At 35.1% G+C, this 18316-nt stretch overlaps 1 protein-coding gene across 1 annotated transcript; it reads left to right on the top strand.

Annotated features, from left to right (window-relative positions):
* The first annotated feature begins 285 nt into the window (after positions 1 to 285).
* Positions 286 to 17545, top strand: LOC113448508 (putative serine/threonine-protein kinase SBK3). Its single transcript, XM_026719225.2, has 4 exons — positions 286 to 728; positions 11029 to 11226; positions 13878 to 14080; positions 15445 to 17545. The coding sequence occupies exons 1-4, from the start codon at positions 602 to 604 to the stop codon at positions 16216 to 16218; spliced, it is 1302 nt and encodes a 433-aa protein (XP_026575010.1). The 5' UTR covers positions 286 to 601; the 3' UTR covers positions 16219 to 17545.
* The last annotated feature ends 771 nt before the right edge of the window (positions 17546 to 18316 follow it).

The raw sequence follows: 18316 nt of genomic DNA, 5'->3' as shown, positions 1-18316 counted from the left end.
GATACGATTTTTTTTTACCTGAAAATAACTGCTTAGGAGAAGAAATCATATGAACTTCCAAATTATTTGTGCATTCTGAACTGTAGTGGAATTTCCACTCAGAAGGTAATACGTGCTATTCCAGTCTCTGAAATAGAATTAATATTGCTATCACTGAAAATTTGTATTTCTTTTTATTATTGCATGGATCTGTTTCTCCATATTGAGGCATTCAGATTTCATCCCTCAATCTGAGTTCCCATCCTTTATGGGCTGAAGGCTTTAAAGGTATGTCATGTTGACCTCCAATTGTGCAGAGGTGTAAGGCTTGGACTCAGCTCTGGCGCTGTGCATTGTTGCTGTTATCTTACCACCCTGCTCTAGCCTTCCCAGCCTATCTTTGGATGCTTGCCCGGCTTGTGTCTGAGCCTGTGACACATGTTCCCTTCTCCTCACAGTGGAGAGATTATAACCAGCTAGGACAGCCTCAGCTTTTATAGGAGCAAACAGCAGACTGAGCACAGAGAAAGATCCAAGAGAGAAAATCTATTTTACAATTTTTTGCACATCCAGAAAACACAGCTTGAGTGTCAGCAAAAGCTCCACGTCTGAACTAGTAACAATGACACCTGGACAGATGAATGCCATAGTACATGAGAAACAAACAGCAACAGGAGAATGGTTTGCCACTATGTTTCCACATGAGCCTTCTACTCCAGCACCAACCCAGAAGTGCCTCCCAGATCAAGGTAAGATCTGGGAGATCAGGTATGGAGAAGTCAGTCTCCCATTGTTTTTTCTGTCTTTCTGCAGGACAAGTAGGATGCTTTTTTAAATTTTAGCTAAAACCTATGCAAACATGCAAATGCTTTAAATATATAGTATTTTGCATTCAGCACAAATTTACTTTGTGCACCTGAGCCAACTGCATATTCTTAAATTAATACCTATCTGAATTATTTATTTCAAATGAAAGGTTTGGGTATTTAAGCAAAAGATTTCAAGAATGTTTGCCATTTATGTTAAAATATTGGAGGTAAATTCAATTCCTTCCCATTATTTCTGCAAAAAGGACCTATTTTGCAAAAAAAAAACCTATATTTTTTGTGACTGTTCTGTTTTATTCTATAATGCATTTTTACCAGAGTAATAAATTATATGCAAACTGTTAAAATTTTTATACACATAGCATAGATGGATTTTACAACTCATTCAAGAATTACTATACAAATCTTATCTATATGTGTTTTGTTCAGAACAGGGATAGCAACTACATTTGGGAGATAATACTTTGGGGCATCCCTAAAGCAAGATTTAACCCATTTGTATAATCAATTTCATTGAATCACTGATTTCTCCAACATGTATATAGATAAGTGTCAAATCAAAATTATTTGCTTGTCCTGCATTTGATGGAATTTACTTTCAATTCAAAGTCTACAAGATTTAAATCTTAGATGCACCAATTGCACATCTTTCTTCATTAAGCATTACAAATATCAATTCTACTGAAGTTCAGAATGTTATGAACAGTATTTTTTCAAAAAATACATAATAACCACGTGTGTGAATATTTTAGTCTATAGAAAATTTAAACATTCAAGTTCTATCAGCAAAGCATTATAAAATGTTATGAAAAATACATTGCATAATGATTGTAATCATTGATAATTTACATCTTCCCAGTCTCTGAAATGCACACAGGAATACCAGAATATTTCAGAATTCATTAATTAGAGAATTTCAGTATAAAATTATTTTTACTCATACTTGAGCCAAGAACCAAACACATTGCTTTCCTCTAATCTATGGTTGCTTCGTGATATAATCAGTTAAAGACATTGTACTTTTATTCTGCTCTTTTTTCCTCAATGGATGTTCCCTGAAACAAAGAAAGAAATACTTGGAAAATTTAAGAGAGTTACATATAAAGAGCAATATCGTCTAAAGTTCCTGTAACATTTGATGAAAATAACAGAAAATATGCTAGGTGTTCTTAAATTGTATTTTATTTCATAAATACCTTAGTACAAAATGAAAATTACAAGTTTTTTGGAATTCATTGTTTCTTTGAAAAGCGTCTTTACTGCATATCATCAGTAATAGTAGTCCAATATGTCAGTGCTTATTTTTACTTTTTCTAGTATATATTTTACATCATTTTTATTTAAAAAATTTAAAAGGAAGATAAAACTCAACACAAATTAGTATAAGTGAGGAAAAAAAGAAAAGAAAAAAGAGAAAGCTAGAATGCAAAAAAGTGAAAGCAATCAGTACAAAGTAGCTTCCACTCTTCTTTATAGCAATTACATGAACAACTATAAATTTATCTCTTACTCTATGATTACAACTCTCTTTTTTCTAAAATTGATCATGTGTAATCATCAAAATCATTTTCTGTTTTTCTGTCTTGCAAAAAGTCTATAAAAGAGGTCCAATCAGCAGTTTACCAACTATTAGTCCATTGTGGGTAGTGCTGAACCTTTCCATTTTTGTGCATACAATACTCTTGCTGCAGTTATCATGTACGAAAATGTTCCATTACATTTTTCAAGTGTTTGTCCAAAAAGGAAAATCATGGGTTTCAATCTTCTGAATTAATGTATGCATTTTAATCTAGACCTTTCTACTTATTTTACATGTACATCAAACATGATTAAAAAGTCCCTTCTTGTTGTTTGCTTTCCAAGTTAAATTTGAAGTGCCTTTATAATTCTAGACAATATGTGCTATATAATTGCAGATCATTTTATTAAAAAATGTCTGTTTAAAAATAACATAAATTACAATTCTTTCAATCACGGTTTCCCATTGTTTCATTTGTATATTAAAACCATTTTAGCCCAGTTTATATCATTCTTTTATTAGTTCCGTTTCAAATTTCAATAAAAATGTTTATATTTTAGCAGTTACATAGTCAACATTTGACAAAATTCTACTTCAAACTCAATCTTACAATGTCAAAATTACAAATTCTTTGGTCTATTGTAAATAAGAGGACCATTGACAACTATATTCTTTAGCCACCAGTTTTTCGCTTGATTTTATTTTATGTTCTCCTTGGCAAAACTGTAATATATCACAAAAAGCCAACCATTTATGGATTAATGTGGATCTTAAAAAAATAAATATTATTTAAGGCATAACAAATTGAGAATAGAGAATAGGTACAAACGTTGTGCCCCAAAACAAGTTTGTCTGTCATATTAATATCTTAGTCTTCCAGAATATGCTGGTGGAACACAAAGAGTTGCTGAGAGCAAAGGAAATTAACATGAATTGAAGATCACTTTGTATTAAAAAAATAAATTTTATATTTTTATCAGTTAGTGAATTTCTGCAAGAAAGTTCCTTGCTGCATTTAATAATCATGTACTTTATATAATTTCTAAATATTCTTATTTATATATTTTTAGCATGAGCTTCTTTTTTAAGAATTCAAGGCTGTATAGTTCCTTTCTTTAATTTCATAACTGTATTATAAGATAGGTTAGACTGAAAAAGAGTGATGATACATAGGTAATTCAGTGATCTTCACAGTTGCACATAGATTAATACTTAGGTCTCTCATTATGAACACATCTAATCCTAACTGATAATTAGCTATGACTTTCTGATCATAGTCATATTTATTTTGAGGCATGAGCAAAGCTGTATCTCTGCCCTGTGTTAGTATTGTAATGTTTCTCTCTCCACAGGAGTTCAGCTATAGGACACAAAAGCGGGGGTAGGAAAATATACTTTTGTTTTGTTTTTAATAAAAGCCTCATTTGGGAAATCAAAAGAAGTAAGAATCAAACTTAAATATCATTGCCCATCACTAAGGACAAAAAAGAGTAAAAAGGAAAAAAGAAATTCTTGTTGTTATGGGATGCTGACAATGCTAAAAGAATAATTGGGATCAAAAATGGATTAAATATATTCACAGAAGATCTATCTATCAACACCTCTTAGCGATAGTGCAATCAGAGATTAAAATGGTACTTTAGCCTGCAACAGCTGAGAACTGAGAGGGAACAATAGTAGAATAAGAAACTATAGAGGAAAAGGTGATATGTTTATCTTGGAATTGGTGCATGAGCAAAAATGCTTAAGCCATCTTTCATGTCACAAAGATATCTTGTTCCAGCTTAAGTGAGTGGAAAAGAACACATGTAAAAGCTGATAGTTGTTTGGCTGGCATGTCTCTTAATACAGGATTTATGTTAAGAGAAGTTTTGAAAGCAGATTCAAATAAGCCTTTTTTCTGCTATCTAAGCCAAAAGCAAGCTATAGCAGGTTCTGCTTTTGCATCATATTTTAACTAAAGAGGGGGAAAGAAGTTTATTATTCTAGACTAAATCTACCCATTAATTAACTTCTAGCCTGTAGAGATTTAATTTTATGTTTGCCCAATCTTAAGGATTTACCTGTGTTGAATAAAATTTCAGGAGAAAAAGACTATGCAAATCAGAAAGGCAATTACAATTCTCCCTCTTAAAAAATTATATTGCTTTTGCAATTTCCCCCCCTGCATTGCCTTTTCATTTATCTATATATTTAGGACAGCTGTCTTTAGTGAAGTGAAAAATAAGACTTATTCATTGTCTTAATTACAGTAAAATGGTCGTTATTAAATATTTGCAGCACCTCTTGATTTTATTCTCTTTTTTTGCACTGAAAAAAATATTTATATTCTGCCTTTATTATTTTTTATAAATAAGGAAATGAACATACCCAATATTCCTTCTTCCTCCCATTTCACTCACAACAACTCTGTGAAATAGGTTGGGTTGAGAGAAAGGATTGACACCAAGTTGCCCAGCTGAATTTTATGCCTAAAACTGGACTAGAATTAAAAAACCTCCTTGAACTGATTTCTAGGCCTGCTTCTTAACCACCACACCAACTCTAGCTAATTTTAAAGCTATTATTTGAAGAAGGGAGATTAGCATACAAGCTTGTGTTTACATTTTCTCTACATATTGTAAGAAAGAACTAATCGTGTTCTTGTATTAGAGTATCTGTCCAATTTGAGGCCGTCATGTATGCCTCTGTCTGTGTGGTTATTTTATAGCACTTTATTCAGCTTAACTTTTACTGATTACTAAGATTTGTTTCACAAAGATTAAGGTTAGAATTATAATGCTTCTTGTGATCTGAATATGTTTAAGAAATATTAATGTGATATCGCAGCTTAAGCAGGACATACTATTGAGTCACAGTAATAAATACAGCAGTTGAAGAAATTGCAACTATATTAAGTAACCAGATCTGAGCTGCAAAAGTCCGGATGACATCAGAAAACTTCAGGTATCTCTTTGCTGTCATCAAGAAGCCAGCTAGATGTTTTCAGTCCAGATCTAGGGAAACCAAGTTTCCAATCTACTGAATTTAGTTTATTCCTCATGCTGGAGAGAACTTGCAAACTCCAGATTAAGCCCAAATGAATTTTGATAAAGATTAAATCACGATCAATTGTTGCAAGACGGGTGGTAAATAAATTTAATAAAATAATAATAGTTCTAAATGATGGGAACATAACATAGATTTCTTAATGCAGGTGGACACTGTGGTGAGGAACATTGCTATCCTATATAATTGCTTACAAATTAATTAGGCAAGTGGTTGACATTTCTTCCAAGTGGCGTAAACACTTTCCTATGTTTTTGAGAGCTGAGACCCTTAAGTGTGAGATTTTGTCTCAGCAGGAACTCTAATATTGCTGCCCGTTCCCACCTTCCTTGGTGTCTACTTAACACTGAAACCAATGGTCCACAGATTCTTACCTAGACAGGTTTTTTTACAGAGAAAATGCCAAGCCAAGTTACATTCTAAATGTAGAGGTGCTATATAATAAGTAAGCTGGCCTGGAAACTAAACTCTGTGCTCTGAAAAGTCAACTTACTTTCACAGATGTAAATGGACCAGTTAAGGTTACTTAGAGGGAGAAAAAAGAACCAATCAGCAAATATTCAAACTTCCCTTTCTCGGATTCTTCTCTTCAATTTTAATCTGATACATAATTTAAACTCTGATTTCACAGAGTTTAAGTTAATATCTAAGATTTTATATAATCACAACAACTTTGAGAGCTGGGTTTAAGAGAAAAATATTGATCAGATTAGAATTATGTGAGAGGAATAAACACTGAATGTCTGCAATTCATAACTATATGAGCTACATTGAACCCCATAGGTTCAATGCAACTATTTACAGTGTAATGTTTGATGCTACTTTCCATTTCTGTGACAAAATTCTGTTTTTGCAGAATTTTGCTGACATATTGAGAGGTAATATTATCTTAAGGTGAGCCTAATTATGATGATATATTCATTGTGATTCTGGACACTGACTTTTCTCTTTTAAACTAACTCAGAATAAAGTAGTTCCAATCTGAAGAAAAAGTATATTTGTACTGCATAATTACATCTACATCTCTTTCAGATATCTTCCTGTAGTTAAAAAAGATAGTGAGCTAAAAGAAAAGCAGTTAAAATATGGTAAGGAAGGAAGGAAGGAGCGGGGAGGGAGGGAGGAAAGAAGGAAATCTGAAAAATGAATGGCAGGTACACTTATTAATACATGGTGATCCATCAGTTTATATGCAGACGTGTCTTGTATATGATTATTTTCAATGAAATATCTCTGAAAAATACCTTAATTCTTGACATTCAGTTTAGGGCCTTTGAATAAATAATAGGGTGATTTTCTGCCAAGAATTAAAAATATATTAAACTTTATGTTGAATTTCCTCTTTAGTTTAATTTTGATATATTCCTCTCCTAGGATTTCAGCTACTTTGATTTTTTTTTGTTTAATTTGAAATAAAAAAGTAAGAAAAATCTAAAGACATGCACAGGAAAGCCCAAACTGCTGAAATTCTTCACCTGTAGTAAGTACTCATATAAAGTATTATGAAATAAGGGGTCTTCCTTGCCCCCCTTTCCTGTTAATTTTTTTTGTAACCGCAGGTGAATAGCAAAAGCAGAAGATTCTTCATTATATTCTGATTAGGCTACCATGAGGGCAGATGGAAACTTTTTCCTTTAACATTAATGATTACCTCTGAACCCCATCCTTCTTCCAGAAAATCGATTGATGACCTTAACGTTCCAAAATATATTACATTTGTGCTTTATACTTTTATAACTATTTGTTTCTATTGGACTAAAGGCAATACAATATTTTAAACAAACAAATATCCCTATAGTATAGATCCAACTGGGACAAAGTTTAATTTTTCCAAGCCCACATAGTCCTTCAAATCAGTTTCACATTTAAACTCACATTTCTTCAGTTACTATATCACAATAAAGATGCAGTGAAAGAGGACCATTGTTGCTGTGGGTATTTGCTGTTACAAAGTGATGTTTGCAGACTGAAATGTAAAAAAAAAAAAGAAGCAAACATATGGTGCATTTTAATTCTGCTATGAATCATGCCTGATGGCTTCTCCTATGAATCACTACAAAATGAATCATAATACTTCATCTCTCTGAAACTAACTTAGCTGTCTCTAAAATTAAATGGTTTATATATATACCTCTCCAAAAGGTTCTTACAGACTTTTCAAAAATTCAGGCAACATTTTCTCAACATTTATACCAAATCATTTCTGGGATGTTTTCTTCTCAGCTTAGAACAAGTAATTGTATATTGGAAGATGAACAAGAGAGTCTGGTTACAAAAGATAAGGTAGACCAGTGAAATTCCGTATGTTGTTTCATGTTTAGATTTTTGGCTGTTGTGGAGTTAGCATCAAAATCTCTCAGTGATGCCTCTTTTTGCCATTGAGTTTTACAATGCCATATTTAAAAATTGACTCATTCTAGCTTCCAAATGACTAAACCTTGAAAAACCACAGAGGATTTTTTCCCCAGCATATGAGTATGGTAACTTTTCAAAGCGCTGCACTGCATATATGAAAAAAAACTCATATTCATTTCTAAAATCAAATACTAAAGGTCTTCTCAACTTTCCACTGAATCTTAAAACACTGGAGGTTTTCCCCCAAAGATCTTAGTTGAAATATTATTATTATTATTATTATTATTATTATTATTATTATTATTATTATTATTATTATTATTATTATTGTCATAGTTCCAATGAGCTCCATTCCTCCAATGAGAGAGGGAGGAAATTATATTCTGCTAAATGATTTCTGTGCTGTCCCAGCCAGTCTATGGGAATTGGATAGTTACTTAGGAATTATGAGCTGTCCCCTTAAGGAAATGCATCATAGTAAATGTAGTTAAAGGTATCCTGGGAAATGTAGTTCATGTCACATGGCCACATCTGTAATCCTGATTGGTCACTAAGTTGGCCCTTGAGGGGTTGGAGGAGTCTCCCTCCATTCTTGCCTGGACTCATGAACTGATAGCAGCTTTTCTACCACTATGAGATGGGTTAGGAGATAACCATCTTTCACCTGCAAGGCTGATATACAAAGGACTGGTCATAAAAGAAGAACTTCATCACAAATGTGAGTTATGAAGATACCTGATGTACCAATAAATGTACTTTGTTATGGATGTTTTGTGGAATCTATCTATCTGCATCTGCACAGCTACAAATCCACCTCTGTGCATGAGACAGGAAAATTTCTTTTTAATGGTTTACAGGAGACAAGGTTGAGAGAGGACCTGAGAGCTGTCTTCAAATACCCAAAACACTGTTTGAATTTATTTTTACTTTTTCTAGAGCTTAAGACTAATTGGATGAAATTTCAAAGATGTAGATACAGGGTCAGTGTTATTAAAAATTTATGGAGAGTAAGAGCTATCAATCAATGGAACAAGTTACTCACATGCATGGCCCTTCACTGAGGTTTTCAAATAGAAGCTGGATAGTCATTGATAGTCATACTGGGGATGGTGTTGTGAATCTTGCATTGTGTAGGAGATTGGACTTGATGACCTCTTGGATGCTTTCCAATTCTGTCATTCTATGATTTCATGAAATATCAGTTAGCAGGTTGAACTTCAAACAGAGGCATATGTTCTTCCTTTGGCCTGAAAAAATATCCAACCTCAAGGAACTGCTACTAGGATTTCTCTGTGCTACTAGTTTCCATTTTTTCGCTTCACACCAGAGTGCTTTTCCGGCGCTATTTGAACTGAGTTCTCTGAAGGTCTTCCTAGGACTTGAAACTGCAGAGTCAGTCGCTCAGACACACTCAAGCGGCACAAAAGGAATGTCCTCCCCGCCGAGTGCGGGACGGTGGAAGGGTGCCACTCAGCTAGCTCAGGTTCATCTCCCAGCAATTAGCTGTTTCCTAACCTGCTGGCGGCTTTAGTCCTCTTGTGCTGCCAGGCTTGGATTCAAGGTCAGACACTCCCCACCTCCACTCCCAAGAAAGGAACTTGTGGAGAAAGATACCGGTGATCTTTGGAAGACATGGGCATTGAGCCATTTGGGAAGCTTGTAAACACCAAGTCTGAAATTCTCAAATAAAGGGAAGTACGTAGCAAAAAAAGCTGCTCTGTTATCTTTTTCTTTCTTCCCAAGGAGGTCTTTGAAAACAGGTGTGGACTGCTTTTAATCTTAGGCAATAGCCAGCAATATACCATAAACTTCAATTAGTTAAAAAGAAGAAATGAAGGAATTATTAATCCCGAAGGAAGAGGCAGCAGCCATGCTGTACAAGGGAGCTGTCATCAATCCAGTGAAGGTTTCCTTTATGCGCTTTTACTGTGCACCAGAAGATTTCTTCTATCATCACTTCCAAAACATCCCAAATCAGAGAGGCTATTGACTTCCTACAGAATTTGTAACATGGGGTACATGAAAGGTAGTAGATTTGGAATCTGCATTGTCTACATTTCCTCCCAGTGGCAAAGAAAAGGATTCAGCATGTCCCAGCTCATCTTCTGGGAAGGTGCAACTTATCTAAGGTAGTGTTTCTACTCTTAGCTACTTTAACATATATAGACTTCAACTCCCAGGATTCCCCAGCTAGTCATGCTGGCTGGGAATTTCTGGGAATTAAAGTTTACACATCTTACGAGTTGCCAGGCTTGAGAAACATTTTTAAGGGTTGTGATACATATTCTAATAAACTACTTTATGAGCGTCCAGATTGTGAAATCTGCTTGCTATATAAACCCATAAAATTGGATTTATTATGTCATTACAGTGGAATATTAGGTTGAGGAAACTACAAAGGCTTCTAAACACATTAATAGGAACAATACGTTTCTTAAATCAGGGTGAATTAACTTGCTTTCTTGCCACAGAGCATGAAGTTGTGCTCTTCACAATAACCTACACTATAAAGTTAACCAGGCATCTGAAGGCAAATGCCACAAATACTAGCTCTCCTCAACAGTGCTAAAATTGTAACAGCAAAAATGTATAATGTTAATAGTGACTAGTTTTATATATTGTTTGATGATCAAATAAATTCACACAATAAGTCAAAACCAAACAAATCACATGGTTTAGTGCAAATGTAAATATACTGCTTTTATTTTTAAACACATAGTAATAATGTTAATATACTGTAGTACTTTAATGAAAGAATTCATTTACAGATACAACTGAAAAAAAAAACAGCCACACCCTTGGTTTAATGACTGAATTAGTACTCAGAAAGTCTTTGTAAGACTTCGTAAGTCTTTTTAAACTTATAGCTAAGTAAGGCTAGTGGACTTACACTGCTCCCATAATATTATGGTTGTGTTCTTTACTCCAATGTAAATTAAGGCAATGAATGCATTCATACATACACATTTGAAATGCCAATGCTGATTGATTGCAAATATAGAAACATTGTTTTTAATCTCCATTTTAAAGAGAGTAAAATTATTTCAAAACTTTCCTGGCTTTAACCTTTTCCTTTAAACCTTTGCCCATTGATATCTGCATAGCAGTTGCATAATACTAACTTTGATGTAAAATTACAGTGGAAAAAAAAATAGATCATTGAATGCCCACTCTTCTCAGCTGAAATCAGACAATACAACTTTTATAAATCACATTCAGTTTTCCAATCAATGCTAAGATAAACTGGAACTTGATATCTGATTTGCAATAGCTTATTTTAATATTCATCTCTCTCCTCAGATGCTGCTGGTGAGCAAGATATCAATTCTGCTGAGAATGTGGATGACACTGAAGACAATGAGGAATTCCTAGAGAAGCTCATATCCATTACCTCCAAGAGTTTACCGAAACTGGAGGTAGAGGAGAGATACAACATAACCAGAGAGCTAGGGAGTGGCTCCTATGGACATGTTCTACAGGTTCAGCATCGTGAGAGAGGTAAGAGTACATAAATGTGACCATTTGATTGGGTTTAAATAATAGCCAGGAAGACCCAACCTGTGTTTACCAATATACCTGTTGGAACATTTCAGAGTCCCCATTTCCATTATTTTGCAGATTCTTTCAATAAAAAATAAATCTATGGAAAACTGGTATTCTATTTTTGGTATGGAAATTTATGGAAAACTGGCATTCTATTTTTGGGCAAAATTTGAAGGGCTGCCACCAAGAAGAAAGGGTCAACCTATTTTCCAAAGCACCCAAGGCAAGACAAGAAACAACAGATGGAAACCTATAAAAGAGACATACAATCATACAGAATTTAGGAGAAATTTCGTGACAATGAGAACAATTAACCAATGGAACAGCTTGCCTTGAAAGCTGTGATTGATCCATTATTGGAAACTTTTAAAAAGAGACTGGGCAGCCAAATATCTGAAATGATACAGGGTGTCTTGCTTGAGCAGAATGTTGGACTAGAACAACTTCCACAATGTTCTATGTTCTACAGAACAAAGGGCCAGCCTGATGTGCTAAACAGAATCTTGGGGAACTGATAGGAAGTAGGGGAATGTCCTTATTAGTTTATCTTCTGGCAGGGCAGATGCTTATTTTGAGTGTGGTCACGTCCTATCAACAGATGACATGGAAGCCATACTACTCGGAGTGAGGCTTCTCTAAGAAACTGTCTGCAGATGCTGTGAGGATGACACATCTTTGCCCCTCTTTGAATCCAAAAATTAGCCATCTTTATTTAGCCCCTTTGTGAATAAAACTTTGGGAGCCAAAAATTCATTTGGAATATTTTTATGCCTATCATGTAATACAAAATGGCCACAAGGCCATTTGCCTATTCACCAAATAATTGTGTATCCAGCAAAGATGCCAATATAGGTTCTGAAGCAGTTTTCCCCACAACAAATGCAAATAATATACATTTCTAGACTTTCCTATGGTTCATTTTAACCGTTAAGTATTGAGTAAGACAGTGATAATGTTAATCCATAAATCTTGATTTATAGATTCCAGTGGCTGGATTTACACATCCCACTAAGCCAAAAGCGAACAAACCTTTTTCCAGCTTAGCATTATGTATGAAGCCAGACCATAATATATCATGCTATTGTTTATCTGAGTTTATTCTGTTGTTCAATAGGTACAGGTTTATGAAGATCATATTGGAAAGTCTTATTCACAAGTTCTCCATTTAAGAATTCACTTAATTATGAGGAATTTAAGGGTTCCTCAAGTTGGGATTAAAGTTTTATTTCATCAAGTCAACTTGGGTTGAGTTTAGTCTGCGCTGTTTGTGGCTGTCACCCAACTAACACTGCCTGCAATTAATTAACTGTGTCATTCTAGGCATGTGGACAACTGCCAACAAGCAGGTGCTGCTTTGGCAAAGCAAAACCTAGCAAATAGAACAGCAAATTGGCTAGCTTCCCAACTGTAAGGCATACAGAAGAAAACACTCCTTAAGAAAAATGAAAATGAATGGCAGATTCATGCAAGTAAAATTCTGAGCACAGAGTATGGAGGTTTGCTTTTTTCCCTATTACATAGATTTCCTTTATTGCTTAATTAACTAGCTTCACAGTGCCACCTAGTGGGATTCAGTAACACCTCCAAGTTTGAAAGTTTGATCTCCCAATATTTTTCCTTTCTTCTCTGTTTGGCTTCCAGCCCTGAGACTCTATGAAAGTCGTCCACTGATGTCCTGACTACTTAGATTCAGATCAAAGGCAGTATCAATCAGATATTGCTAAGACTTTGATACCCCTAAACTAGCAAAAGGTGTCACCACTAACCCCCATATTCCATATATTTTGATTCTAAAACCCCTTCCTTTGAATATCAAGTTGACTAGCCTTTAAGAATGTCAGAAACAGTTAATTAACAAACAAACTGCAGATAAACCAAAAGCATTTGTTTTCACATTTTTCTCTCTCCTTTAAAATGGACTCTGGATGCGGGAGGGGGAAGAATGCCGTTTTCTATTACTTGGAAGCTTATTCTGAAGAATCAAAACAACATTGAATTAGTCAGTTTTCAGGGTAAATATTTCTAGCAGCTCTAAAAGATGCATTTCATCAGCTTGTTTGCATCTATTAGGACATCTGCAGGAAAGACAATCCCAGCCACGTCTAGTCTCTTTCTTCCTCTGTAAGGCTTTGTCCAAGTTGTTGTGGGTTTACTTTCAGTCTCATATCTTTTTTTGGTGGGGGCAGGGAAGGAACTATTATATGATTAAGAAAATTAACATAACCAGATGCAAAGACAAGGCTTTTAAAGTTCATTTGCAAGTCAAAATGCATCGCAAAGATCACTAATGTATTTGCCTGGTCTTATGGGATGAATCTCTAAAAATAATATTATAAGCAGATCAAGATTTCAGAAAATTTTCTCCTGAAGCATTTAATATACTATGAAAAACACAATATAATCCTGACACATGCACCTGGTAATTATTATATTAAACACAGTAGCAGTCAACCAGTTTGGTGTACGGTTAAGGTACAATCAAAAGAACAAAACAAAACAGGAATCTGTATTCCTGTTCTGCCTTAGGCATATATGTGTGTGTGTTTGTGTGTGCGTCTGTGTGTATTTATCGCCAAATATTTGTTGCCATATATCCTTGCTTGCAGGAATCTCAATGGCTTTGAAACTGATGTCCAAGGAACACACAGGGAGACGGGAGTTCCTGTGGGAATATTGTATTTCTCTCTGCCTTTCTTCACACCCTACACTTCTTCGAACCATTGGCAGTGCTTTTGAATCATCTACACATTATGGATTTGCACAGGAGCTGGCACCGGCTGGAGACCTCTGCAGCATTCTGAACTCGGGGGTATAAAAGTCTAAAGACTTTAAGGACACCACAAATCAGTGGTGGGATTCAAATGTTTTTACTACCGGTTCTGTGGGCATGGCTTGGTGGGCGTGGCAAGGGAACGATAGTGTAAAATCTCCAGTCAGAGGTGGTATTTGCTAGTTTTCTGAACTACTCAAAATTTCTGCTACCAGTTCTCCAGAACTGGTCAGAACCTTCTGAACACCACCTCTGCCACAAATGGCAAGATCTCATCAAGCATGGGATATGATAGGGTGATAGTTTTTGAGTGGGTACAAGAGGAGAATTAAGGGTAGGGTAATTATTAGATAAAAGGAGAGTTTGCAACAAGTTTTTCAATCCTGCTTGTAATTTGAATGGTAAAAGAACAGAGTGATAGCGCATTAAATACTGTTTCATTTATTTGGAGGCTTTTTTTGTACCCAACTGAGCTAGGTGCCCTTTTATTCTTTAAAATCACAGATTATACTTTTCTGTACATATATTTGCTTTCTTCTTTTGATACTTTAAACTGTTTCCAAGTTGACCAGATGATGGTTTGGTTTATACAATTATGGTATATACTGTAAATATACAATTTTTCTTTAAACTGTTTCCAAGTTGACCAGATGATAGTTTGGTTAATACAATTATGGTATATACTGTAAATATACAATTTTTTAGAGAGTACTAGCCTATTACAGTGTTGGCAACCTATATCATTTATGCATGGTTTCTGTAGAAACAAAAAAACATTTCTTTATAACTTTTCAAGACAAGGACTCAGGGGTGGGATTCTACAGTTTCACACCTATTCTCTAGAACCAGTTATTAACATTCTAAGCAGTTCGGAGAACCGGTTGTTAGAAGAAATTACTGGCCTAATCCTGTAAGGAAGGCGGAAAGGAAACATTCTGGTGTTGCTTACAGAAACTGCCTCTCCGTTAATCCTTATTACATTCTTGGCAGGACTAGACTTCCTGTCTCTGGAACTTCTCTGGAGGTTTTTTTCCCTCCTTTGCTGGTACTTTGCTTGTATCGAATGACCATTCAAAGTTACAATGGCACTGAAAAAAGTGACTTATGACATTTTTCACATTTACGATTGTTGCAGCATCCCACAGTCATGAGAGGCCAGGCAAGGAGATGCGTGCCTTGATGTGAGTGATGTTGAGTTGGCCACACCCAGCCAGTCACATGATCACCAAGCCACACCCACCAACTAAGCCACACCCACAGAACTGGTTGTTAAAAAAATTGAATCCCACCCCTGCAAGGACTCCTTGATTAATTGCAGGAAGATTGTTTTCAAATTGGCTCCACTGAAATCCTGGGAATTTTGTGGAGCTTTTCTGTAATTCTATTTCTTTTTTCTTCAACAGGAGGGACTTCCTGAGGTGCAAGTGAAACAGTGTGCAGCCCAATTGGCTGATGCCCTGGATTTCATGCATGGCAAAGCCCTTGTACACCGGGATATAAAACTAGACAATGTGCTGCTTTTTGACCAAGAATGCCAGCTGGTGAAATTAGGTGACTTTGGCCTGACACGACTGGAAGGCACCCTCATATCTGCTATGTCTACTGTCCTGCCATATTCCCCACCAGAACTGTGCCTGCTAGAGAAGACAGAGTCTCTAGCTCTGGACTCAAGCCTTGATATTTGGGCTTTTGGAGTGCTGTTGTTCTGTATCTGTACTGGTTGCATCCCTTGGGATATGGCAATGAGCCCTGATCCTAAGTTTGAAGAATTTAGCATCTGGCAAAATCGCACAATACCAGGTGAGGCTCCAGGCCTGTGGAAAGTTTTCACAGCTCCTGCCTTGCGTATGTTCTGCCGCATCATGGCTCTTGACCCTAACCGTCGTAGCCCTGCTATTGAAGTGAACAAATACTTGCATTTGCCTTGGCGAGTGGGTACTTCTGAAGAAACCCAGGATGATTTATTGAAGACAATTAATTCTGAGGCCTGTCTTAAGGGACCTAGTGAGGACAATACTGAACTGGGCAGAAACCCCAAGGAGAATTGCCTTCAGCAAATGCAACTCGACGTCATTCCCCCGGAGAAAACTCATACCATACAGATGGGTCCCAATCCTGGAAGCAGTCCCAGTCCACATGAAGGTTCAAGGCTAAAGGGACCTGGGCTTGAGCCCTGAAGAAAGTATCAGCTCTGAAAATAATGGTTACTTTCATCAGGGAAAAACAAGAAGGACTCCTCTTCCTATAAAGGAAGACTAGAACTAGTCACTCCATAGGGAGATTTTCAGAATAGGAGTGCTCAGTTGTGTAGTATCAATGTAGCATCATGATACCTAGAAACAGTTCTGGAGAATTATTATTTTTTGAATAGCCATCCTTTTTTTTCTTGTTTTTTAATGATACATCCAGATAATGCAACAAAAACAAATAATTGCAATTCAGTATTTCTAGCTTTATCCTTTCATGGATTTTTTTTAAATATCGGATTTGAAAGAAGGCCATCTAGTTCTGACTTCTCAGGATGCTATTCTTTTAATATCTTCCACTTTGTAGGTCTTATGCATTTTTCTTGCATTAATTATGCCTTGTTTAATTATTGCATATAAAATTATATAAAAATTGCTTGCATTAATGCATTAATTCCTGGATGGGATTAATGATCAATAGATTGTTAAAAAAAATCAATAGCTTCCTGAATTTTCTGAAATTGGAAACTTTTCATTAATGTTTTCCTTGAATTCTATTTACTTTTTTCTTTTCTTTTTAAGAAGAACTAGGCTCTTTAAACATTTTTTTTCTAATAGTTGAAAGGAACATATCCACAATTCAAGTTTCTGTCACAGGAACAGACACTATAAATGCAGCAGTTCAGGGAAGATAATAATATAATAATAGTCTTTCATCACAAAAGGCAAGTGAAACTAATAGGAATTAATCTGTAACCTGTAAATAAACTTTAATTGAGTTTTAAATAACTTTTGCTCAATTAGACTTATAAGTAAATGTACATGGATCTTTTGCACAGGAAAAGGGTATTTTAGATAATATAGTGACACTTTATTTGCATGGAATTTTTACATTATTTCTGCATGAAACAATTCACAAGGAAGTAATATTTTTGCAGTGCCAAAAGGTTCTAATACGGAAGGATCCAAAATATTACGTTTTATATCTGTAGCAAAAGCCTAATCGTTGAACCAAAAAGGGTAGATAATTGTTGGGAAGTATGATATCCTGAAGTAGTGAGTTACATAAGATAATAGTATGTAGTTTATTTGATTGTGTCATTGAATTTCTATAATAAATTATTTATCACAAAACCTTGCTGCTTGGGAGAGCTGAATGTCATGAGGTTCCAAATTAATTGAGAAATTCTTGCAGAGGGAACATATCCTATAGTTTTTGAATGAGACGGTGACAGTTGTGGAAACAGGTTTTCAATTACCTTACTCAGAGCTCTTTCCTTTTGATGTATTTTTTTTAAAATAAAGATTGGACCTGCAACCAAAAGACATTGAGAAATGTCTTTTCCCCTATCCTATACCATAGATCCAAAAGATTTATATATTACAGTTAAGTTTTGCTTAGGGCAAGAAATGTAGCACCAGTAAATTTTTCTATGTCACACAGAAATATAACATAATGTCTTAATGATTCCTCCTTTCATATGGAAGGCTTCACATAGTTATAGCTGGTTAGAACTCTCTTTTAAACAAATGAGATCTCAGTTAGCAAAAAGAGTAATTTCAGACTATTTAGCCTCCCCTCTTACATTAGAATTCTATTTGCATCTCTTTGAATTTCTTTAGCCGGATGTAGATTTTTTTTTTCTATAGACTTTCCTATCCCATTCTCATTTATTTTTCATATTTATTCCTAACAAAAAATTTCTTTGAATGATTTAACCTGCCGCACAGGCTAAAAACGGTCAGAAATTTGCAACAAAATTTCTAAGGTGTACTCAAACAATCAAAAATTAAATGTAACATTAAAAAAAATATTCTCAAAATATATGTGTGTGAAAAATATATGGAGCTGCTCAAATCTCATGGCTGAAAAAATTCTAAAGTAATGGTACTGCAAAAGAAAAATAACATCCGTGAGTTTTCATAACCTTTACCTCTCCAAAATGGGAACTTATTAACAGGAACATTGCAATGAGTGAGTTGAAATCAGGTTCAGGCAGTCCTGAACGAAAACTTGGATCAAAATGTTGCCAAGTCTTCTAATCTTCTAAGTGGAATACATCCGCTTATTTTCACCCAGAGAACTGTT

The sequence above is a fragment of the Pseudonaja textilis genome, chromosome Z (assembly GCF_049901715.1).
Source record: "Pseudonaja textilis isolate UNSWEBS1 chromosome Z, rPseTex1.2, whole genome shotgun sequence".
Lineage (NCBI taxonomy): Eukaryota > Metazoa > Chordata > Lepidosauria > Squamata > Elapidae > Pseudonaja > Pseudonaja textilis.
Note: the sequence above shows the minus strand (reverse complement) of the source record. Positions and strands in the feature narration are given on the sequence as shown.